Source organism: Acipenser ruthenus, chromosome 22 (genome assembly GCF_902713425.1).
Source record: "Acipenser ruthenus chromosome 22, fAciRut3.2 maternal haplotype, whole genome shotgun sequence".
NCBI lineage: Eukaryota > Metazoa > Chordata > Actinopteri > Acipenseriformes > Acipenseridae > Acipenser > Acipenser ruthenus.
The window spans coordinates 1,074,679-1,099,237 of NC_081210.1; the positions used below are offsets into that span (position 1 = coordinate 1,074,679).

General features: G+C 45.0%; 1 protein-coding gene across 1 annotated transcript; it reads right to left on the bottom strand.

The window, feature by feature from the left end:
• Positions 1-502: 502 nt before the first annotated feature.
• On the bottom strand, positions 503-23,789 carry LOC117973649 (rhomboid-related protein 1-like). Its single transcript, XM_034926634.2, has 8 exons — positions 23,536-23,789; positions 18,688-18,846; positions 15,165-15,389; positions 14,474-14,622; positions 13,674-13,786; positions 4,443-4,543; positions 2,404-2,464; positions 503-1,910 (listed from the first exon to the last, which is right to left on the bottom strand). The coding sequence occupies exons 1-8, from the start codon at positions 23,572-23,574 to the stop codon at positions 1,639-1,641; spliced, it is 1,119 nt and encodes a 372-aa protein (XP_034782525.1). The 5' UTR covers positions 23,575-23,789; the 3' UTR covers positions 503-1,638.
• Between the last annotated feature and the right edge of the window lie 770 nt (positions 23,790-24,559).

A 24,559-nucleotide genomic window follows, 5' to 3' on the forward strand; every position in this document is an offset into this window, starting at 1 on the left:
CACCAAAACATATGCATGCTGAGTAAATGCAATTCCCAACACCTGTTTAAATGGATTGTGGAGGTTAATAGAAGTCTCAGTGCATCATCAAGACGGACAGTCCTTTACACTGCAGTGATGCTTGTGATGGAAAGCTGAAGGCTAGGGCAGATACAGACCTGCTTTTAACTAGTTCTGTGTGGCATGCAGCGTATTATTCACCCTTCCCACCTGAGAACAAATCAGGACTGAAATAGATCCGGGGTCAGGAAACTGGGAGATGAAAAAAGATTCAACGACAGCGAATGGATACATATGGGTAAACTGCAGTTACAGTGTAGACAATTTGGGACTGGATAATGTGATAATGCAGTTTGTCTGTCGGCCCAGCTGTTACATTGTATTACGGTTAGCTTCTGTAAGCTGCACTAGATGTGAGCAGAAACTCAGCTATCCCTAGTCTGGTGTTTGTCCTGTCTTGCAAACATGTTTAAGAAGGAAAGACAATGGGATCATCTGAAGTTCAGAGAATTTATTAATAGTATTTCTTTGAAAAAAAAATACAAATGAAAGCAAAAACCAAAAAAAAAAGATATACCAAAACAAACAAGAAAACATGGGCTACTGGAGAGCTGAAATATGATGGCTCCTCCTTGGTTCATTCTACAAACAGAAACCATGAAAAGATAAAATACTCCATAAAACTTATAGCTCTAGTATTAAATTAAAAGTATTAAAAGATTTTTTTTCAAAGGGCAAAATCTGAAATATGGCACCTTTTTCTTTTAAAAGCAAAAACAAAACCAAATGAACCCTAACATACATTCATGTACAAAAGTATTCTGTCCTTATGAATCAAGACATTGAGGTAAAAATAGAGCATTTGACAGACCCCTCTCCCCAGAGAAGTAGGTGTATAAAGGTCCAGCCCAGCTTTGCTGTCTCCCTGGGGAAGTCCCTGGCACTCCAGTCACCAGGTAGACAGACAGGAGAGGTGGAGCTTCCCTGTGTGGGCGCGGTTCTTCTGAAGAGAGGCGTGGCTTTCCTGCAGTGTGAAGATGGTGGAATCCTCGAAGCGCAAAGATTCCAGTGTCTCTAATATCTTTGAGAAGAGGTCCAGGATCTCATTTGAGGGAGGGAGGTTCCAGAGAGAGGAAATCATTTTTTGAATGAGACAAATTTCTTAAAATGAGAGGACAGGTTTCTCTTTAGGATTGAAGTTTTCGGCAGCACTCATTTTTACGTAGCACCAAGAACAGTGTTCGTCATACTATGGGTATTATCAATATGTGTATTCCGAAAAGGTAATACTTATGGTTTGGTAAAGTGTTTGTTGAGCTCCTCAGACTCTAGCTGAATACGACCTAAATTCAGCACTTTTTTTTTTTTTTTAAATTTAGTCTTTGTCAATGACATTCAGAACATTTACCAAACCAAATACAGCCATCAGAAAGATTGCACGGACCGTGTACCTGTGTGCATGTTAACTACATTGGAACTGGCAACACTCTATGTAAAAAGAAGTGCTACAAAGTTTGACATTTTCCCCAAAAGGTTTGACTAAGCATGGGATAAAGCCAGACAGGGCAGTGCTTCACTCAAATTATTCAGTGGACGAGGTTTTAAAGGGGCGGGGTTTAATCCAAGGGGCGTGTCCCCCTAGGGAGGGGGCGGGATCTGCACCCCGAGCAGGTCGTAGGCAAAGATGTTCCAGAAGATGGCGAAGACGAAGAAGGTGGCGAAGGAGAGCAGGATGACCCACCAGGAGCACTGGCGCTGCAGGCTCTCCTCGTAGCTGCGCAGGATCAGAAGCCCCATGCTGATCCCCACCACCGCCCCTGACAGGTGGGCCATGAAGCTGGGCTGGGGGCCCGAGGAGGGGAGCGGGGGAGAGAACCGCAGCCACACTGCCCGCCCCACCTCGGAGCTCACTGATGGGGCAGGGGATGAGAGGAGGTAAAAGAGAAGAGGAGGAGGGTGAGAGAAAGATAGTGTGAAGTGAGGAGGGTCGATACGTACAGAAAGAGGGAATGGGACAGGACAAAGAAAAAAATGGGTGTGACACACAAGGAGAAAGACAAAACAATAATTGTTAAAAAGTCACATTTATCCTAAATCTGAAGAAAAGGACGCTCTGCAATTGAAGGTTTTAGAAAAGATTTGGAGGGAGAAGGGGAGGGGAAGTTGTTGTTTTTTTTAAAGTCACAATGCTTCAGTCTCCGATGCTGTCAGCCCTTTTCACAGGCTCCGAGATCATCCCGGAGATGCACCTGCCTTGTGGAAGAGTCTCCAGTGCTGTGGGTCCACCAGCTTCCACTGGCACTAACTCCAGCCATGCCCTGCACAGTACACAGTCCTGAAGTCTGCAGTGGGCTGTTAAGCACTTACCTGGCTGTGTAAACGAGAACATGAACTTCTACTTACTGCAGACGAGAGCCAGGATCATCCTGAGCAGTTTGTAAGGACAGCGCATCCCAGCCCAGTTCTGCAATGAAAAAGTGAGCAGGTTATATTAAAAACAGCATACTGACCGTTCCCATGCACGGCGTCCCACATGAAAATGTTGAAATAGGGTTTGCCTCAGGGAGTTCAGGTTTTGGACGAGAAGGTGACATTTCCATAGAATGAGGGCAGGTTGTGTCTCTATTGGAGTGTTGTTTATGGTTGCACAACTTTGTATTGGCCACAAAAAAAACATGTGTGCTCGTGAATACATTGGATACACAATACAGATCTCAAGTTGGAGACGTCTGTCTCGCACTAAAAGGGAAAGAAGAGTAATGGCCAGCCTAAATTTGACATTTCCAAACAACCACGCTTCCACCAGTCCCTATCAGATAGCAAAAACTGATATTCATGCCCCCCCTCCTGGGAAGATTGAATTCATATTCTCTATACAACACAACTCAAAGTGTGGATGTTCCCAGGACGTTTTGTGCCAGTCCAATGGGCAACCTGCCTCTAAGTACTCTTTTTATACATTGACAACATCAGCAATCTCAGCTCACAAAGACCTTATCACAGCAGGTGCTGGTCTGCATTATATTACAGTATATTAGTATCACAGCCAGGCCTGATGCACTCTACCAGATGCTTGTAGCTCGTTCTTTACCAGTGCTGTGGGATGGGATTCCTAGCATGCATGTAACACACAGAAACGGGACTTATGATCTCAATCTCGCCCAACAGCCTCTCCTCCATTAGCACCACGCTAGGCTGTAAGATAGAGAGTGTAAATATATACTGCTGTGTGGACCACTCAGTACTGAGGCGACCTCTTATTTCATATATCTATTTCATGTCATCTATTTTTCCCCTCCCCTCCTCTTTCTCCACCCCTTTTCCCTCACTCCACCGTCCCCTCTCTCTCTCCTCTCTCTCAGCCTCTAATATCTAGTGGGCTATAAAAAGCCACAGGACTCCATTATTATTATTATTATTATTTATTTCTTAGCAGACGCCCTTATCCAGGGCGACTTACAATTGTTACAAGATATCACATTATTTTTTTACATACAATTACCCATTTATACAGTTGGGTTTTTATTGGAGCAATCTAAGTAAAGTACCTTGCTCAAGAGTACAGCAGCAGTGTCCCCCACTGGGGATTGAACCCATGACCCTCCAGTCAAGAGTACAAAGCCCTAACCACTACTCCACACTGCTGCCCTACTACTCCACACTGCTGCCCATTAGCTATAAATTTTTTAAAATGTGCAAATAACCAGCGAGGCGCTCCCACTGAAGAAAGTTTAAAAAAAAAAAATACACAAACAAACAAATGAATAAATAACCAGGATGTTGTATGAATGACCCCATTAGTCTTATGATGGAACCCGCATTGGTTCTGCTAGAACTGCTTCGCTCTCACTTTTACTCTGCTTAGTGCGTCCTTTCTGCACACTGCTGAAGCTATGGATTACATTTAATGATGCTGCCGCTATCCTTTTCATGTTGTGTAAACGAGATTATATGACGTGTAAAATGCCTGAGGGACGGTGGTATTTGCAGTGTGTAAAACTGGTAAAATATATTTGTTTTCTAAATTGGCTCGATAATTGAATGTGTAAAGTGGGCAGTCCTCGTTCCTGTCAATTTTAAAAATGTATTTCTATAGGCAAAATGTACATTTACATCAATTGCCAGTAAATTACTGAGGAATGTAATTACCAGTGATGTTCTCTATTACACAGGAATAAGCACAATCCAGATTAAATAAGATAATAAACAAAACGACTTTGTAACATTTTATAACATCGGTAATTCCTGGCCCGGTTGGTGTAGTGTTACCTGTGTTTTGTGATCACGAGAGTGCCCCTACCCTCTTCTCCATCCCCCTGCGTGTTTGTTATGAACAGTGCAGTCTATGCTGATAGATTTCCACTTGGAAACCCCTCCCTCTAAGTGTCTGACATTTCCAAAGGTCAGTTTCCTAACAAATAATAGCAAGGCAGGTTAGTTACCATGACGACGTTGGCGAGATGAGCTGAGCAGAGCGCGTAGACCCCGCCGGACCCCCCCACCACGGGGGCTCTCATGTCAGTGATGGAGACCGTCAGGGAGCCTGCAGAAACACAGCGAGAGCGGGGCAAGCGTTAGAGCCGCTGACCCACTCCAGAGGGGGCGTGGGGCGGGTGATACAGAACATCTTTCCCATCCATCAGGGCTGCAATCCTGCAATCTCAGGGCTTTTCCTTACAGATCAAGGAATTCCTGAGGCCAAAAAATAGTACAGTGACACACTGACCGCCCAACCTCAACATCAACTGCATAGTCATCAATGCCTTCATTAAATGCTGCATGGTAATAATAAGTGTTATTTTTCTTTTCTATCTGTGTGATTGTTTTTGTTTTGTTTTTTAAAAAGGTTGCTATTCAGTCTGAACGCCCCCAGTTCCGCTGCGGTGGATGAATGGCGCTTGTCTCACCAGATCATTCGATAGTCGAGATTTATTAGAAGGAATAATTGTACACTGTGCAAAGTGATCCAGCTCCTTGCATTAGCCTTCACAGTCCCACTGGGTGGCAGGGAGGGAAGTTGGCATGGGGTTAGTGCACCTCATCATTGTGCTTCAGCAACCCCTACTCGAATTGGGTAGAGGAACAGCTGAGATGCAATTGATAAACCATTTGTGAATATTTACTGCACTAATGTTTTTAATAGAACAACCTGGCAATGACGTCCGAGGACAGTTAAAACATGGGCAGCTGAGTAGGTGTTCTGTTGATCTGAATGGTCAGATCAATGTTATTTCCCTGTTCCTTGCCTTGGCTTTAAGGGTTTTTAAAAATTATTTACGTCCAGGGATTCTTTCCAGTAGCAGAGCCTGCTTGTAAACAAGCTTTGAACTTAAATAGATTTGCCTCTTTAAAAAAAATGTTAAAAGAAAATTAGATATATATATATATATATATATATATATATATATATATATATATATCATATTCAAATTGAAAAGAAAAACAACATAGAAAATAAATGTCCCACGCATAAACGGATAAGGCAATGCATATGTAATTACTGAATTCCATATGCATGAATAGTCTCCAACTGATCTCATTGGATATAGAACCACAGCCTGCAGTCTGCAGGGACCTCAGTCTCATTCTCAGCCACCAAGCAGCAGCAGGGGGTCAAGAAATATTATGTAATGTGTCAGATCAAAATGTTCTAAATCAAACACTGCACATTCTATTTTATAATGTAGTTAGTTACTGTTCGTCATATTTCTCTAAAGTAATCAAATTCATGCACAGACAGTATGAACATACAATAAGTATACAAGAACTACAAATTGTCTGTAAGCCATGCCCAAAGATATTGCTATCGTACCTCTTCATCCAGCATGCCTGTTAGCAGGTGATCAGCAGTGTGAATATATCCATATTTAAATGCTGTGAAGCATTACAGTACAAAGCATTAATAAAAGTACTTAATTAAGAGTTTGTACTGCTGCACACAAAACCGGTCAATAGTCAACACACATCAGAGCAGCCCTATGGGAAAAACATGCATCTCTTACTAAAGAAGCGTATACAATGGCATACAGCCGTGAAATTCTATCATGTCTGAGTATAGGGACAGGTTTGTAAGGAGGCTGTGTGGTCCAGTGGTTAAAGAAAAGGGCTTGTAACCAGGAGGTCCCCGGTTCAAATCCCAGCTCATTCACTGACTCACTGTGTGACCCTGAGTAAGTCACTTAACCACCTTGTGCTCCGTCTTTCGGGTGAGACATTATTGTAAGTGACTCTGCAGCTGATGCACAGTTCACACACCCTAGTCTCTGTAAGTCGCCTTGGATAAAGGTGTCTGCTAAATAAACTAATAATAATAAAGATTTGTAAAATTGGCCAGTCCAAGCAAACAAGGGATCTGAATTGCTGTTTCCTAGGCAACTCCTCACCCGGGATTTAGGATTTGTGTCAGTTGTCTAACAAAGGGGAGCGAGACAGGCGCTGAAAAAAGGTTTATTTCTAGTTTCCAGGCTGGGAATACTACAGGAAGAATGACGTCTGAGGTCCTGTCCCATTGCAGTCGGGAATATTGTTTCTTCCTGGAAATTAGCAGCGTCACGCGTTTATTTCAAGTGTTGTATCTTTTAGTCCTGCTAACATCACTTTAGGTAAATGTCTTCCCCCGGAAGAGAATACGGTGACCACTGGCACGCTCCGTCTTGGTTAAAGCATGTGTGTGTGATTGTGCTTCGCTATTGCTATACAAATCCTGATTGTTTACAATTACATTATCTTGGTACTATTAGCTGTGCATAGCCTAGAAGGAACAATTATTTGATTATTGATATCCTCAGTAAAGCTGGTATCTGCCCTGAGTGTGTGATTATATTTTGCCACTAATTCAGCTTCAATGACACTTTCCAATAGCCTCTAAACTATAAATTACAGAGCTGTGCAAATTGACTCAATACAAGAAAATGGCCTTGGAGCAGCAAAAAAAACAAACAGACACACCCACAAGCTAATGCATGTGCATATAAAAAGATCTGGAGATGTACTTATTAGACACGTACTGTAAAATGCACTGCCTGCCAAGATGTAATATCATAATGAAGTGCCTTATAAACGTTGCTAATACACGTCTCAGCTCAGACCGTGCGGTTTCATGATATTTGGCAATGCATCGCTTGCTGTGTTTGAGAATATTAATGGCTGTGTTTCTTGTTGATTTTAATGCTGTAATTAGCAGCAGTATCTTTCCAGCAGCAGTCCTGTGCTCCTGACGGGGCTCAGTGGTTTATATCTCCGAGCTCTGGTCTGGTATGACTTATGCATACCCCCCCTGCAAATCCTTTTGGATTGAGAGAATGCCTGCAGTTCTATTTATTAAACACTGTTTAACCAATCAAGCCTAAAACACTATTTTTACACTAAAACAAACCCTAAACTGTTCTCAGTGACCAGTAAATGATGTGAAACAAATAGAATATAACAGTAAAAGATATGTGTTGCTGGAGAATGTGTATGTCAAACTTCTTTCAGTTCTGCTTTCTTACTGCTGCAAGCAATGGCTGAAGCATGGGTATTCGGTTTGTAAAGTGTTCATTTACAGCTTACCAGGTTATCAGGCAAAGAAAACATTACAGTAAAAGCTGGAATAAAGACCACCTGTATTGACAAAGCACATGTCTACAGAGACCACATGAATCGTGTTGAGTAATTACTTCCCATGTTTCAGCCAGTCCTTTATGCGTGGTCGTTGTTAGCAGGTTTGACTATATAGCTCAATGATTATTGTCTTCTGAAACTGGTCATCCCTCAGAAGTCCTATCCGAGACACTGTACACAACTGACCGTAGATTTAACCATTCCTGCAGATCTGCTGACACTGCGGCATTGGACTGGCTGCTGCTCACTCACTTTGTTCTCTTTTAACCGATTTATTGAATTTGTCAAGTGCAAAGTGCTGTGCCACCTGATTGGATACCAGCAAAGAATCACCATTGCTTCCCGTGCTTACTGGAAAGATTTGCAAACCAACTGCGAGTGAAATTATTTTTCTCAGAACATCGATTCAGAAGGGAAGCCTTCCACCCTATCTCTGCATAGCTTAGCGTCGAGTGACACCGGCAAGGCCACGGTGGACCAAACTGAGTTGCTGAATCAAACAGGAGTTGTCAAATATGTCTTTGTGGGAAGGTCCTATTTCCCACCCACCCACGCCACAGACACAGCTTTTGTTAGCTTCCCTCTGCTTCTCAGCACCAATGCAAAAAATAAATAAATAAATAAATAAATAAAATCCTGCTGTTTAATGGCTTGAGCCATAATGGTAATTTAAAATTCACCAACTGCCAGCGTTTCATCCGTAAGTTTCAGTAGCTGCAAATCAACACCATCGCTACCTAATACAGGTTGATAGAACAGGTTTAATATTGGGATCGTGCTGCTCTTTGATGAAGAAATAACCTAGATCCCTTCTTCTGGATCTCATCTTTCAGCTTCAGAACGAAGATTGACAGACAGCATTGTTGACAACAGCGGGCCCTGGACTGTTCACCTCTGTCTGTAATTGCTGGAAAATGTCCTTTATCCCAGAGCTCAGATCAGCGGGGAGCTGAAGAATTCAGGCACCTGTAAATCACATGTGCCCAGTAATAAAGAAACCTTCTGCTGGATAAAGAGCTCATGAAGTTTAATTAACCCACATATACAATCAATGTTGCTCTATTGGATACTGGCTGAGCCAGTCTGTTCTAAATCGCACCCAAGCACACCTTGCTTAGGGAGAGAAATGTGAGGGACCAGACCCGAGATGAATGCCTTGTGTCTCCTACCGTGTCTCTCCCTATTCACTGTGATTTAGTGTTATTATTAAAGCAAGCAGGCTATAAATATCTATCACAGCTCTGTCTCACTTTGCCCTCTGGTTCCCACTTAGCGATGGCAGCTCCCAAATGGGAATCGAGATGGGGGGGTGTGGGGGGGGGGGGGGGGGTTCTGCAGTGTCAGCGACACCCCCAGCCTCCTCGTGTATGCATGTGGCACAGTGACAGCCACCAAGAAGGACTTGTTGATTGTGCATTTTTGTTTTTCTTTCAATGCTTCAGTGCTTTGTGCCTCATTAACATCAGTCGTCTGTGCTGCAGCGTCTTTGTGCGGGAACGTGCTTCAAGGCATCTTTAAGACATGTGCTTGCCGGTCCGACCCCGTCGATTCAGCCTGGCCGCTGCAGTCACCACAGGGTCTACAGGGATCAGACCTCACATGAGCAGCCACTTCACAAACACCAATGTGATGTGCTTGGAATCCTCAAGTGGGAACAAACCTGCATCCAGAATATAACAGAATGTACAACATATTCCCGGTCAGGACTGAGAGCTGTAAATAACATCTCAGTGCTGTGTGCTTGTGGAAATTATCACTGCAGCTTGCCAAGCTTTACCTGCTCCAGAGGGAACGTGAGACTCCTTTCTTCTTCCCTGACCTGCTTCAGAGAAACTGAAATAATGAGCATGTAGCCTCAAAGCTATTGCTTACAAGCTAATTGTTAAAAGGAAGGTTCTTTTTGAGTGTGTGCAAGTTTGCAGACCGCTGTTGTAGAAGCTGACAACATTACATGAACACGAACATCAAACTTAATCTTTTTGATCGAAGAAATTAACTCAATACCGAAGACTTTGGGAACGGGGCCAGGTTCTTCAATGACCCCTCTAAAGTAAAACTATTGTTAAAAAAAAACAAAAAAAAAAAACAGTGCAAATGTTGGATAAAAATACTGTTTGTTTGATGGATTTGCTCGGGTAGAAAAAAATCAATAGCCTGAAGACATTTCATTCCTGCTTCATGTTCACAGATCATCTGTAGGGATTTGAAAAAGAACGCTGTTTAGAATGCATTTGAAATGTAGCTACAGTGCATGTTTTTTTTTTGTGTACGGTTTGTGAGAAGTGAAGATAAAATGAGTAGGTAAAATGTGTATTGCCATGACAATTTCCATAGTACAAAACAAAATGCCGCAAGTGGAGAAACAAGAAGCCACAAGTGGGGGGGAAAACTCGGAATAAGGGACCTGAAAGCCAACAAATTCTGCATACTGAATTCAGTATTGGCGATCAGAGAGTCAACATAATCACTATAGAGAAGATAGTACAGGGGGTGAACTCAGTACAGGGGATTTTATGGAATGGTGGGTCTGCAGTTTCAGTGTGATCAGCTGTAATTACAGTATCTTCTTGTCTACTATTCACTGCAACAATCCAACAGCCATCCAGTTAGAAATGAGTTTGAATCCAGAGGTGACACGATGAAAGTAATCCTAAAATGAATGCTTTTTTAATCGAAAATCATTTTGACTTGGGGATAAAAGCCCAGTGAAACATACAGTAAAGGTGGCAATGGTTTTTTTATAGAAAAGGAGAGAGAGACGAAGAGCATCACAGTGCTTTTAAGTTAAGATTAAAGTTTTACCTGAGCTGGTTGTGGAACTGAGAGCTCTTAGACTAAGCTTTTAAAAAGCTACCCTTATCTAAGCACCTGGCCAGTACTGTCAGATGTCTTTGCTCCGATGTGAGTTTAAAAGCCAGGGATACTCTCACTCTCACCCCCCAGTCCCACTCTAGCGGGGGTGTCTCGAAGCGGTTTCTCAGTGTAGATCCCAGTCTGATTGCGCAGTGTTCTGCATTGTGTGAACGCCGTGAAATGATGGTGTGTGAATCCCGATCTATTATTCTCCATCCTGGCATCCAGGATCTCCAGCCATCTAACTGACAATCAATAAACAAACCAGACAAGGGAACATACACTTTAGGACTTCATAGTGTATCTGACATTACGTAAATCTCCTTTCCAGTTCTGACTCCTGTAAAGTAAGCCTGCTTCTTTACCATTTCTTCAGCCTGTCAGAATCAACAGGCTACTCGGCATACCTAGAAAATACAGCAAATAAACAAACAGGGCAGCTAGCGCCGAACTGTAAACTGGGTTAGCTGAAAGCATGACACACAGCTGCCTCCGGGCAAAACTGGAAGCAGCTTTAAGGCAAATGTATATTTAAAAGGAGTCAGGAGAAGGGAGGGGAATACTTCCTGTGAACCGGCTCTTGCATGGTTTGGAGCAGGCGTGTTGCTAGGGGTGTAGTCAGACCAAAGCGAAAGCTTAGGATTTAAGTGGTAACATTCAGTGTCAAAGCAGTCAGACTACAAAGGCAAAGCATTTCTGGTTCTGTACTGAGGGGCAAGGGCATCTACATATCACTATTACTTTTATGGCTATTTCCAATACCTATGTGATTTAGCTACTTTTCCTTTCGATGAGGCAGGGAGGGGCTGTAGAATTTGTATTTTTGATAGTTTTATTTCATTTTACCCTACGTGAATGGAGGCAGACTTTTCACTGCTGTGCACAGAACTAAAACTGAGCCCTATGGCGCACTTTTAACAGCAGAGACAGCTAACAGCTACTGCTTGTGTTGGTCTGCCTCCGTCATCGCCTGTCTGAGTGTGAGTGTGAAAGCTGCAGAGTCTGTGTGGAAGGTCTGTCTCCCATGCACGCCCTCCAGCTCTCTGTTTATCCAAGCAGGCTCTGCAAAGATGGGATTAGCATAATGTGTGTTTAACAATGGAATTCCTGCTGCGGCTTCAAAACTGCAGCCCTGCTGACAACATGCTGTCCCAACGCAGGGAATGTATTATTTTCCAGGAGTTCAGGAATTTCCAGGCAACTTAAACCCTAAACTTCTCCCTCCTCTCCCCTGTGTTTGTGTGTGGAGGGATGGGGTGAGTCCCCTGTGTTTGTGTGTGGAGGGGTGAGGTGAGTCCTCTCCCCTGTGTTTGTGTGTGGAGGAGTGGGGTGAGTCCTCTCCCCTGTGTTTGTGTGTGGAGGAGTGGGGTGAGTCCTCTCCCCTGTGTTTGTGTGTGGAGGGGTGGGGCGAGTCCTCTCCCCTGTGTTTGTGTGTGGAGGAGTGGGGTGAGTCCTCTCCCCTGTGTTTGTGTGTGGAGGGGTGGGGCGAGTCCTCTCCCCTGTGTTTGTGTGTGGAGGAGTGGGGTGAGTCCTCTCCCCTGTGTTTGTGTGTGGAGGAGTGGGGTGAGTCCTCTCCCCTGTGTTTGTGTGTGGAGGAGTGGAGTGAGTCCTCTCCCCTGTGTTTGTGTGTGGAGGGGTGGGGCGAGTCCTCTCCCCTGTGTTTGTGTGTGGAGGGGTGGGGCGAGTCCTCTCCCCTGTGTTTGCATGTGTCTGCATTTCCAGTGGGTGTGTTTTTCATTTCCTGTCACTCTACTGTCTTCTTCCTCTTGATTCCAGTATTCAATACTCTAATTACAAGGCTCCCTAAATAATTCAGTTGACAAAGCCTGCACTGATTTTTCAATATTTAATTAAAATCCTTTTCCTGAAACTCTCCTGGCAGCGGAGGGGGAGGGGAGACATTTTGCAGGGAATATAAAAGCCATTCATTTAGATTTATATTATCGTATTTTATATTCTTTTTCAGATTTAACACCTCCTTTTGAAATCGTCCCTGGTGGCTTAGTCATTAATCACACATCAATTTTTATCACTTGTGCCATATATTATATTTATAAAGGCAGTAAAAGGAGCATGAATATTGCAACACAGCACATACTGTATGCACACATGTGTAGGTGTGTGTGCATATATGAATAAATGAGCATGCGTGTGCATATCTATAGGGCACAGTTTACGACGTACCATAAATATGTAAATTCACTGCTGTGAAAGTGGACGCTGGACGGTGTGCCGAGTAAACGATTTTGGCTTTGGACAGCTCTGTCAGGAGAGAGAGAGGCCGCTGTGGTGAGCGCGTTGTGCTGCTGTGTGATGGCTGCAGTGCCGTTAATCCTGTCACTGAATTGTGTGGCTCAGCAGAGCAGGCTGGTCCAGGGCGTCTCTCCGAGAGCCTCGTTTGACCTCATAATGGGGTGCACACGTTTCTAATCATAACACTTTAAACATCCCTTTCCGCGGCTTGTTAGTATTCAGCCAGCTCTGCCTCCCGAGTGATCGATCGGCCTCCAGCTCCTTTCTTCTCCGACTGACAACTCAGTCTGTTAAAGCCACGGTAACTTTATTACTTTAAGAAAATCAGCTACTAGGTGGAGACGTGCTGGGAATCTGAAAACCCCTTTTTATAGGTCTTTTGGAAGTCTTTTTACCAAGGTGGCCTCGACACAAGTAGGAAAAACATGAGAAAAATGCTTATTCACAAGCTCAATATTACTGAAAAAAATGTGCGTAGTTTTCAAAATGTTGCTTTTTAAATTGAAAGCACTAACTAACCAACACATGATGTTCTTCGACGTTACGAATATTGAATTCACATGGCAGGATCCCAGTTAACGATGCAGTCTTTCACCTCGGCACACAGTTCTGCACAATCTCTGTTCAGGACAGGACTGAGGTTTGCTGGCAGAGCTGTGAGCGGAGGCTCATGCGAGGCGCTGACCCGTCTGTGTCGCCAGTGCCACTGTCCCTCCCCCTTCACGAGCAACACAACTCCCAGTGAGCCCAATTCCGAACTCTCTATCCCTGCTTGTTTAAGCTGAAGACGTCTGCAGCTGTGCTTTGGCACTGTGGGTTTGCCTGGCCATCTGTCTGATTGCAAGCTGCACTCTATTTCTGGACTCCTGCACTGTTGAGAGCCGTGCTCCTGGTGAATCGGTTTCCTGCCGCCTGACACACAGCAGAGTACAAGGAGGCTATAAACAGCGTTTCTCCCCACTCACCTGCCAGCACCCCTGCCATGTACAGGAGGCTGATGCGGAGGATGCCGTGGACCATCTCGAGAGGCACTCCTATCATCAGCTGCAGGAGGGCGTTGAACCCCAGCTGCTCCAGCCTGCAGGGCAACAGAGGGGCGGTTAGATCCGCTCGCACAGGCACGGCTGATAAGAAGTGCAGGGGAACACGGGGAACCCAAATCTGTCGCTAGAAGCTTTCAAAATACTCCACTCCCCCCACCCCAAAACCACTGAGCTACTCAAACACACTGCCTTCCACACTGCAGCCCAGCACTCTAACCACTGAGCTACTCCAACACACTGCCTTCCACACTGCAGCCCAGCACTCTAACCACTGAGCTACTCCAACACACTGCCTTCCACACTGCAGCCCAGCACTCTAACCACTGAGCTACTCAAAACACACTGCCTTCCACGCTGCAGCCCAGCACTCTAACCACTGAGCTACTCAAACACACTGCCTTCCACACTGCAGCCCAACACTCTAACCACTGAGCTACTCCAACACACTGCCTTCCACACTGCAGCCCAGCACTCTAACCACTGAGCTACTCCAACACACTGCCTTCCACACTGCAGCCCAGCACTCTAACCACTGAGCTACTCAAAACACACTGCCTTCCACGCTGCAGCCCAGCACTCTAACCACTGAGCTACTCAAACACACTGCCTTCCACACTGCAGCCCAGCACTCTAACCACTGAGCTACTCCAACACACTGCCTTCCACACTGCAGCCCAGCACTCTGAGCCCCACTTACTTAGTGATGTCCTTTCAGTCCTTACCCGACATGCATGAACATGTATGTGAAGAACCTCCAGACCTGCGCCCGGTGCCCTGGGTGATACACCAGGGGGCTCTTCATGAAGTCCAGCTGGTAGGTTTGCAGGACCCACTTATTAAGCATTGCGCCATAGCAGAGGAATATAAGAATCTGCAGGCAGAAGGAGAGCACGGGGGTTACTGCAAGACTCGGGGTACCAGCGATTCCCCGACTCCTGAGCACAGAGACAGGTGCTTTGTGTGCTATTTGTGTTCCGCCTTATAATGTGAATACAAGTGCTAGTGTACCGCACTGCCATATAACTAGTTCTGCAGTATAAAGAGCCATCTTATAACGAGGGAGCACTGTATTATACTGAACGCTCCTGAATTTGTCCTTCTACTCACTTCTGTTTCATGAGAATGCCTGATTGACTCCCACACAACCTTTCTGACACAATACATATATATATACTTGCAGAGTTTTCTGTGGGCAAGATGAAGAACCAATATCCCACCCAGTTGTTCTGCACAACAACAGGCTGTGGTGAAGACTACAGTATTTTTTTTTTTGGACTCACCAATTATTTTTCTTATTCTCTCCCCAATTTGAAAATGTCCAATTATTTTAAGTGCTGTGGTGTAATCGCACTGCACTGAAATGCACCAGGGCCCCAGTCTCAGTCCGCAGGCTGGACGGTACTGTCGCTGTACCTGTATGACCGTGATGATCGCCATGAAGATGGGGGGCGGGCAGAATCGGTTCTGGTGGAAGTACCAGCGGCGGTCCGTCTCGCACGGCAGGATCTCGTACGCCACGTAGCGCACGAAGCGCTTGTAGAGCCCCAGCCCCGTCTCGTCCAATAGGATCTCTCTCTGCAGCGAGCGCTGCCCGTTGGCGATCGCCCTGCGGAAACTGCTGGAGCGCTTACTGCTCATCTGGAGAGAAAACGCAGAGCACAGACAGACAGTGAACCGGGAGCGGATGCTGGCACCTCTTCTGCTTTGCCATTGTAGACACATACTGCTGTCTAGTTCACAATGTATTGCAAGGAGTTCCAATCAGAATATCTTTTATAATAATACAGCACAGCTGAGCCACCTTGAGGTGCTGTTCAGATGCTTTCAGGTGACAGATGCTATAAATACTGCAGCATTGCAGGTGTAACACTACATGAAACTGGGGTACGTGTTTAGGAGTTGACTGGAGTTGAAAGCAACAGGAAGAGCCAGAGACTGACTAGACTGTATTCAGCTCAAAAAGACTGGAGTCAGCAGCAGTTAGATCTCCTTGGGGATCGGGAAGGAACCTTTGGAAAATCAATCTCGGAATGATCCATGTAGCCACGTGCGGCTAGGGACGGGGGAGGAAGGCACAGACATCTGCAGCGATTAATACTCAAACACAGGTATCTGTGCTGCAGTGCCCCTGCTGTTAGGATTTTTATTAATTTTCCATTAATGTTATCTGTTCTCAGGTGCCATTTCATTGTGTAGGACGAGATTTCAGTGTCATCATGTACATCGACACCAGCGTTTCTGAGGAAGATGACACTGTGTCTGCTGCTGCCCAGAATGACAACACGATATTGCGGTAACTGTCATGCTTCTGTGAAGCAGTTTGAAACCCTACACAAAAAGACTGCAGCTAAGCAACAGGTGTTACCAACAGATGTACGAGGGATAAACTAGTAGTGGGCAAAGTAAAGTTTCTCAAAGTAATGAGCACGGTAATTTTAGTTAACATGCTTTTCCCACGTATACACTGTGTTTGCGTAATTATAAATATATATATTTTTTTATAGTTATGAGTGTTTTACTACACTTGCCTATGCTTTTACCACAGTAAACTTTAAAACTTTAATGACAGTGGCATCATTTAGCAAAAACACCATGAAAGCACCACTGCATTCATTTCAATTACAGAATCAAAATCTGCGGTAACCGAACACAATGCAGTATGTAGAGGTTCAGGCTCCTAGTGGTTTTACCTTATCAGCAATTATAAAGCACACTTAAGCAATACCATTTTTTTTTTTCAATGAGCCTGACGTGCAGAGATAACCAAGACAAATTCTCATGCATGATACAGCGATGGGCTGAATAAGTGCATAATGAAACAAGCCAGCCTGCTTAATGAGACACACTGTCCAACATATAGAATGCACATTTAGGAGTATAATTGCACTTTTGCAATATAGAAAACAGTATATTAAGTTCATTTACTGTAGCTTTTAGATTTACAGCTGTTGGGACCAACACTATGTTGCTGCTTTTCTCTTTTTTTTTTTTTTGAGTATCAAACATCTGCGTCTCGCAGGTTCCACTTTAGTGGTTTAACACTTTCGTTAGACACAGTTGTCATCTTGGTTTACAATTCACACCCGCTAATGGCTATGTAATGCGAGTGTTCCTTCCCTTTGAAGTCAGGAGATGAAAGAAGCACCAGCCAATTCAGCGTGTCTGTCCTGGGATGTGAACAGCATTCAGTATACTGCACAGGGCCTGCCAGGGCAGTGACTTGAATAGAACAACGCCTACACTGGCTTAGATACAGTGTACAGGACCTAGTGTGTGCACAGACAGCTCATAAACCTGTAGTGTAAATATTTGCAAAATGTGTATGAATATCGAAAATGTAGCGGTGGATTACGCCAAATGCAATCAGTAATGCCTATAGTAAACTAGGATGCTAAGTTAAGAGAATACTGTACTGTGAGTTAAAATTCAAGTTATCATCTTCATTATGTACTTACAAATGACAGCAATTAAGTATTGTGCTCCCAGCAAGCTACCTCCATCCAGATGCCAAAACAAGCTAATGTTTGAGCACAGCTCTTTTTATCCACACACGTGCTGATGTGTGTTTGTTGAGCAAGATTATTTTTCATACATTTCTAGCACGTGCTTCATATCGCTGTTATTAAAGTTGCATCGAACTGACCCCCCCCACTGGAACGTTCTTCACGCAATACGAAATGCAGTTGGCACCATACTGAAAGTAACTGAAATGCCATCTGATAATTATCACCATGGGGACTGTGAGTAAGCTCATTATTAATGACTGTTCAATTTCGAGTGGGGAAAACTAAAAAAAAAAGCATGAGGGCTGGGTTTGCGTAATAAGCTGCTCGTGGTTATTTTTGTACTAATTGTGAACCATCCCGTATTCATAACATAAACTGAAGCGCTTCTCAGTCCTTTCTGGAAACGGTCCAAAGATTTGTGTTATTAGAAGTTCAGGAGTCAGGGTCACGCTGAGCTGCAGGGAACGTGTATAACAGAATGACCCGTCCACAGAGACCCGCAGTCACATTCAATCACCTGTAAATAACTGAAGAGCACTTTGGGAAGGTGTCTGGAGTGTTATATAGTCCCTGCGTGCCTTGCATAAGCACTGTGTGCAGAGCTCTATTAGAGGGAGGGATTGCTGAATTAGAGCCCCATCAGTTGACACACACCTTGGTTGTCTCCTCTCCAGCAGTTTTATAATCAATTCGGGAGAGCTGCCAATCCAGAGAACGAGGCTGTCAATCACATCCCCCCCCCCCCCCCCCCCTCAAATACGCAGCTTTACTTTCATCTTCATTTCTCTGTGTCAAATTAAAACATGAAGAATGAGCGTAGGTAGACTGATGGCTCTCACACACACACACTGTTGAAAAGTTTGCCCTAAGGACTCTAAGGATTTGTTCAGATTTACTATAACTGTAAATGAAGGTAACTTGACCTTCGCAGAACACATGTAGTGACTCATTGCTTCCACAATGCCACTCATCCCAGCACAGGTAGTGTAATTGTTTCTCTTAACGCAACTGCGCCATGCTCCACCACGGAATTGCTTCACAGAGCACCAACGCACAAGCAGAACAGCTCAGTGGATCAGCTCTTATTATGCTGTCAATCACCCAAATGTCATGAAAAGAGAGGGCAGATTATTAGAGCAATAACATGTTAAATGCATTTTTACAGTTTCACTGAGCGTAACCGAGATCCGTGTAAAACAGCGTCTCCTCACCACGCCTTGCAAAACCGCAACCCAGCTAATTCCAGCTGCTGTTCCCTGGCTTGCGTGTCTGCTTTGGTCGAGTGATGAATTAAACACGCGTTGCCTCAGTCTTCAGCCCACTCAGATCACTGTGACATTTCGCACTGAACTACACGAAAGGTGTGGCATACTGTAGTTATGTGTTATACAGAGTGCCCCCCCCCCCCCCCAGGCCAGTTCGTGACTCACCAGCTCGAGGAGCTCCTGGTAGCACACCTGGCCTTCCTCGTTGCTCTGCACCAGCGCAAACAGCATCTCCAGTTTGGACGGGTCCAGCTGCAGCTCATTTTGCTCCAGCAGGCTGCTAATGTTCTCCACTGCGATGAATCCGGTGTTCTCTGGGTCGAGCTGCAATAACAACACAATAGAAAAGAACGTGTTCAAGCCTTGAGGCCACTGCAACACGAACCTGCCGCATACCGTCCCTAATGGGCACGGCGAAGGCGGTGCGAGACAAAATGTTTGTCTGCTTGACTTTCGAGTCTAAGTCCTGATTGAACTTTGGATGAAGACCTTGAGCCCCGAGTTAAACCTACTCGAAAAAGCCGCCCGATTCTAAGAGAGGGTCATCAGCGGTTATCTTGTTTTCAGTCATCTTTGAGAGGAAGTGAAAGCTGCACTACAGTACATACTGCTCGCATTTCCGACCATCCTAATGATCTGTCTCTAAGACTCTGAGCTGTACAGATGTACATAGGAATACATTCAGGGATCCCGCAAATCCAACTCAGGAAACAGGAAGAAAGATCTTGGAGCCAGCAAATTCAATGCAGAACAATTTTTGAGTTCTTGTTCCGGCCAATCCAACACAGTAAAGAGAACTGGGCAACACAAGATCAGTCAAGCACAGGTACAGATCTGTCAGAATTTCAGTACATCTTATCCTGTTGTCATTCTGTGCATGGTGCAAAAAAAAAACAACATTGGATTTCATGTCAGTTCTTGAGTTTTGGGTTCATTTGTCATGTGTAGTGTGTCTCTTATTTTATGGGTGTTCCAAAGTTCCAAATTTTTTTTCATATTTCAATGGCTATCTTGTAGCATTGACGTCACGGCTTCACCAAGCAATGGATTCAGAGCTCCCCCACAGAAACGGCAAAATAAATGACTTATTTAAATCTATCACCATGAGTAAAAGGTTAATGACGCGTGGGTTCATTTATATACTCATGATCGTTCTTCTGTGTTTTTGTCTCTCCTCGACTCATTGATTATGTTTCCATTACCCTCTTGGAACCACAGTGTATGCTTTCTGTAGCAGACATCCTTTCAGCTTGAGCAGTCAGACCGCACAAGATCACATCTCCGACACAATAAGACATTCATGTTTTTTACAATGTCAGAATCTGGTAGCCCTGGATTAAGATTACAGGAAGCGCGTACTAATGGGCATTGCATGCTTTCAACCTTAGAAGAGACTGTGCATGCGCAGTGCTGCAGTGTGCCAAACACTAACAAGTGCAAGGAAATGGACAAGGTCACCAGCGCTGCTTGTAGGGTAATGAACAAGCAATCCTGTGTTCTTCTGGCACGGCAAGGGTTAACAGCTAGAAACTGTAGTGGAACTAATACATTGTGATGAGAACATGCCATTGACAAGCTGCATCTGTTGTCATGGAAACAAACTGCTCATATTAATGCCTCACATATCTATAAGAGCAGTGTGTGTGAGTGAGTGAGTATGAGTGAGTGAGTGTGTCAGTGAGTGAGCGCGTGTGTGTGTGCGTGCGTGTGTCAGTGTGATTGTGTGCGTCTGTGTGTCAGCGTGTGTGTGTGTGTGCGCCAGTGTGTGCGTGCGTGTGTGTGTGGCGGGGCTCGTTACTTCATGAGTTCTGAGCTGTGCTCATTCCTCTTACAGCCAGGCATTTCATTAACCCCGGCTCCTACTTTAAGAGCCAATAAATAAAACGGACAGCGTGTGCTGCTCAGAATTGCGTGGGACTCAGATCGCCCAGGGGCTGAATCAACTGCCATCAGCTGAAATGTACTGTCCCACCAAGAGTGCTTCTATTGTTATTGTACAGAAGTGGGAGGCTTTTTACATGAAAACTCATAATGATGATTAAGTGGTTCCAACAGACGCTCCAGGCGTGAATACCTCCACTAGTACAATATTTGTGCATGTATTTTTTTTTAATATATATTGCAGTAGACACTAATGGAGAAAAAGTGAGAAATGTGACTTCAAAACTTCACAGATATTTTCTTGCTGCTCTCCGAAATACAGTTAACACTCTGTACATACAGTAGCCACAGTCCTTACATTGCATTAAAACCTCAGTTTAGATGTAAAGCGTTTGGAGGCCACATGGACTGAACTGCTGCCTCACTCTCAAAGATCGTGGTCCATGCCGGGCAGGCTCGAGGGGTGTCTGCTTGCTGGGCACAGTTTGGAAGTTCACCAGTAAATAGTGTACACAGTGGGAAAAGCACCTCAAGCTATACAAAGAGGAATGTACAGTAAATCAATGGACAGAAGATAAACCCTGGGTGGCTGGATAACAAAAACAATAATTCCACACCGCTGAGCGAAAGGAACAAAAGAGATTTATCTTGACACAGTAAACAGTAAACACAGGCCAAACACAGCTGGTATTGATAACATTGGCAACGCTGGCTGTTAAATAGTGTCCTGAGACACTATCTATCTATCTATCTATATCTATATCTATATCTATATCTATATCTATATCTATCTCAATCACAAGGAAGCGTCTGGGTCTCAGGCTGGTCCGGGCTGACCTGCCCTGCTAGACTGGTTTTGCTCAGCAGGTACAGAAATAACCAGGTGTGTCAGCAGACCGTGCGAGTGAGGATCAGGCGGTGCTGCCAGAATTCATTACTTAGCAGGGACTAACTAGACATCCAGAACCCTAGTCAGCTATCTGGAACAGCCTCCCCCTGGGCCTCTGCCTCAGTCCCAGCCCCCCTGCCTCCACAAGCGCTTGAAAACTGCTAAGCAGCTGATCCCTGAACCTGAGCTGCAAGCAGCCTGTCCACAACTGATCTGATCAGAAAACAGCAGTATGCACCTTCATTCCATCCTGCAGCCCAGCACTCTAACAGGTACTAAACCCACTGCCTTCCACACAGCAGCCCAACACTCTAACCACTGAGCTACTCAAACCTACTGCCTTCCACACTGCAGCCCAGCACTCTAACAGGTACTAAACCCACTGCCTTCCACACTGCAGCCCAAAACTCTAACCACTGAGCTACTCAAACCTACTGCCTTCGACACTGCAGCCCAGCACTCTAACAGGTACTAAACCCACTGCCTTCCACACTGCAGCCCAACACTCTAACCACTCAGCTACTCAAACCCACTGCCTTCTACACTGCAGCCCAGCACTCTAACAGGTACTAAACCCACTGCCTTCCACACTGCAGCCCAACACTCTAACCACTCAGCTACTCAAACCCACTGCCTTCCACACTGCAGCCCAGCACTCTAACAGGTACTAAACCCACTGCCTTCCACACTGCAACCCAGCACTCTAACCACTGAGAAATTCTGGTCATTGCAAAAGTCACCTCGTATCCCGACACCATTTAGGTGGAATCAATTCAAATGTAATTTAAGGCTGATCTCATATCACCACCTTCCAACCCAACAGGACATACGTCACTGTGGCGCTCAATGAAATGCAATACAGGAAGATTTTAATACTCGATAGAATTGTTTGCTCGAGGAGAGCAATGTGAAGGGCATGTCCTGTCCATAATCAGCCTTGTTACACAGATCAGATGAGCAGGATAAGCAACCACCGCACAGGATAGGGGCAGCACCGAACAGTCACTCTGCGAATAGAAAAGTGACAGGCGACCTCAGAAAACGCTAGTCGACCAATCGAACGTCAGGTGACTGTGAAGTCATTGTGAGGTCATTGTGAGCGAGCAGTTTGCGATGGACAGGACTGCCGTCGTGTTTGCAACCCATTAACATATAAATGACATCTTATAACATTAATAAATAGTAAAATCCAAGCATTTTTTAAATACATAGTGCACAGGAAAGCATTGGGAAACAGCACACTCATCATCAAATACATGATTTATTGTTTTTTATTTATTTACCGATTAGTCGACCTGTGAGAGTATTTTTTACTATTCAGCTCTGTTAAATTAGGTGTTAACCTGTTGGAGGTGTTGACTGCTACGTGAAAGAAGAGCACCATGGGTCTGGGGCTCCTTCCTATTGCAGTGAGATATTACTCTCAGACTCTGCAAACACCTTCCTGTACTCCTAACAAGAGCTGTCAGCTGGTCCGCCTTAATATGTGCAACAGCACTCCTCTGGAAAGCAAAACCTGCTGTACACCACCAGCTGAGTAAAAAACAAGATCTAACCACATAACCATGCCAGCTTTGCTTTTGATTTGGTTTTGTAATTGCGCCCATGCATTTTCTTGATTTGATTTGTTGATTTCCCTGCTGACAGCAGACAGCCCCCACTGGCAGTGCTGCCACATCTCCCCCGACAGTGTTTCCCTGTAGCTCCAACAGTCCAACCATGCCTCCCATGAACACACACATCTCAGACAAACAGCTGGACAGGTAGGTAGCCTTTAAATCTACCACTCTACTGGCCCAAGGACCCCTGCACCCCACAAAAACTCTGCACAGAATCTGTGACCATGTGCAGGTAGAGACATTGTCTATCAACCTGCTCTTCTGTGGAATCTAGCAATGTAGGGTAGATGGATGAATGGAGGGATGGAGGGATGGAGGGTTCACTCAGGCTAAACCAGGGAACCCATAGCTATCCCAGGCAGGCTGCTAAGAAAGAAAAGGTGCCCCTTAAACCAGCAGAGCCTGCAGGATGCACTCCCAACCAGCACAGCGGGGACAGCCAGGGATTTCTCAAAGTCCTAGTTCTGTCACCAGCTTCTCAGTCCCAGTCCGGCATTCCCAAAGTTGAATCCCCCTTATCCCGGCAGCCCCTCCCTGGACCTGGTATTTTGAGCGTACTGGAGAGAGAGCCGTGGAGAAGCAGGAGCCGTCCCAGCAGTAACCATAGAAACAGTCAGCCCTTACCTGCTCTTGTATGAGCTGAAACAGAGAACTTCTATCCATATACCGTCCAGGAATTTAGATGAACCGCGACAAGGGCAGAGGGGAGGGGGTCTCGAGATTGAGATGGGGCAGCTTCTTGGCAAGGTCTCGGAGAAGACGGGCAGGCAGGCGGCGTGAGGCAGCCCCTCTCTCGTAGCCCTAAACCAGAGACAGCACAAGCTGTGTTATCAGCAGCAGCAGCACAGGTTACAGTGTTGCTCACGCTTCCCTCTGCCCTCCACACAGAGCTGAGTGCAGAATGTCAATGAAGCAGGGATGGGAGGGGGCGCCTCTCAGCCAATCCCAGCACAGAGGGGCGGGGCTCCGGCTGCAGGAGAGCAGGGCCTGTTTGTACGCTGTAAAGAATGTGTGCGGAACAAGGGGAGCACACACACTGCGGCTGACTCACTGGCGCCCTCTGGAGTACGATGACAGTTCTGTTTGTTTTTCTTTTCTGCTATTTGGTACACCTTCCTGCTGTACAGAGCTGGGATCTCAGGCACAGAACAGAAAGTGAGGGTAATTGACAGTGAGTCACAGGTTTGGCAAACCAAAGACAAGACTGTTATTCTACACAGTAATACAGATTCAGTACTGTACCATGTCAATTAAATGCATGTAAATTGCATGTTCGTACAACAGCAATACCCATCCACTTCAATAGTCCTTGATGTGCTTTTAAAATCAATTCTTAATCTCAATCAGTAATATTTATAGAGCATTTTAATGCAGTGCAGTTTACCATGCTTTTAATAAGATACCACTGTTCTTACTAAACTATCTACCCTGCTTATAACATATTACCTCATTTTAATTATGACATAACTGAGATCCAATAGGTGTAATGACTCATTTTACTGTCATTAAATTAGCGACTAAGAAGGCAATTAATGCCTGGCCAGGCCCAAGGAGCAGTGGCATTGAGGATCTGGTTGCTTGTTGTTCCAGGAGCACATCATCATGAGCCAACCCCTCCCTCTAAACTCCTTGAACTCATTCTGAATGT

Bases quoted from the DNA above. Each gene is read 5' to 3' on its own strand.
- LOC117973649 (XM_034926634.2), bottom strand. From the start codon at position 23,574: ATGGATAGAAGTTCTCTGTTTCAGCTCATACAAGAGCAG. The intron at 18,847-23,535 runs GTAAGGGCTGAC...TTGTTATTGCAG, and splicing joins TTCAGCTCATACAAGAGCAG to CTCGACCCAGAGAACACCGG. The intron at 2,465-4,442 runs GTAACTAACCTG...TTTTCATTGCAG, and splicing joins ATCTCGCCAACGTCGTCATG to AACTGGGCTGGGATGCGCTG.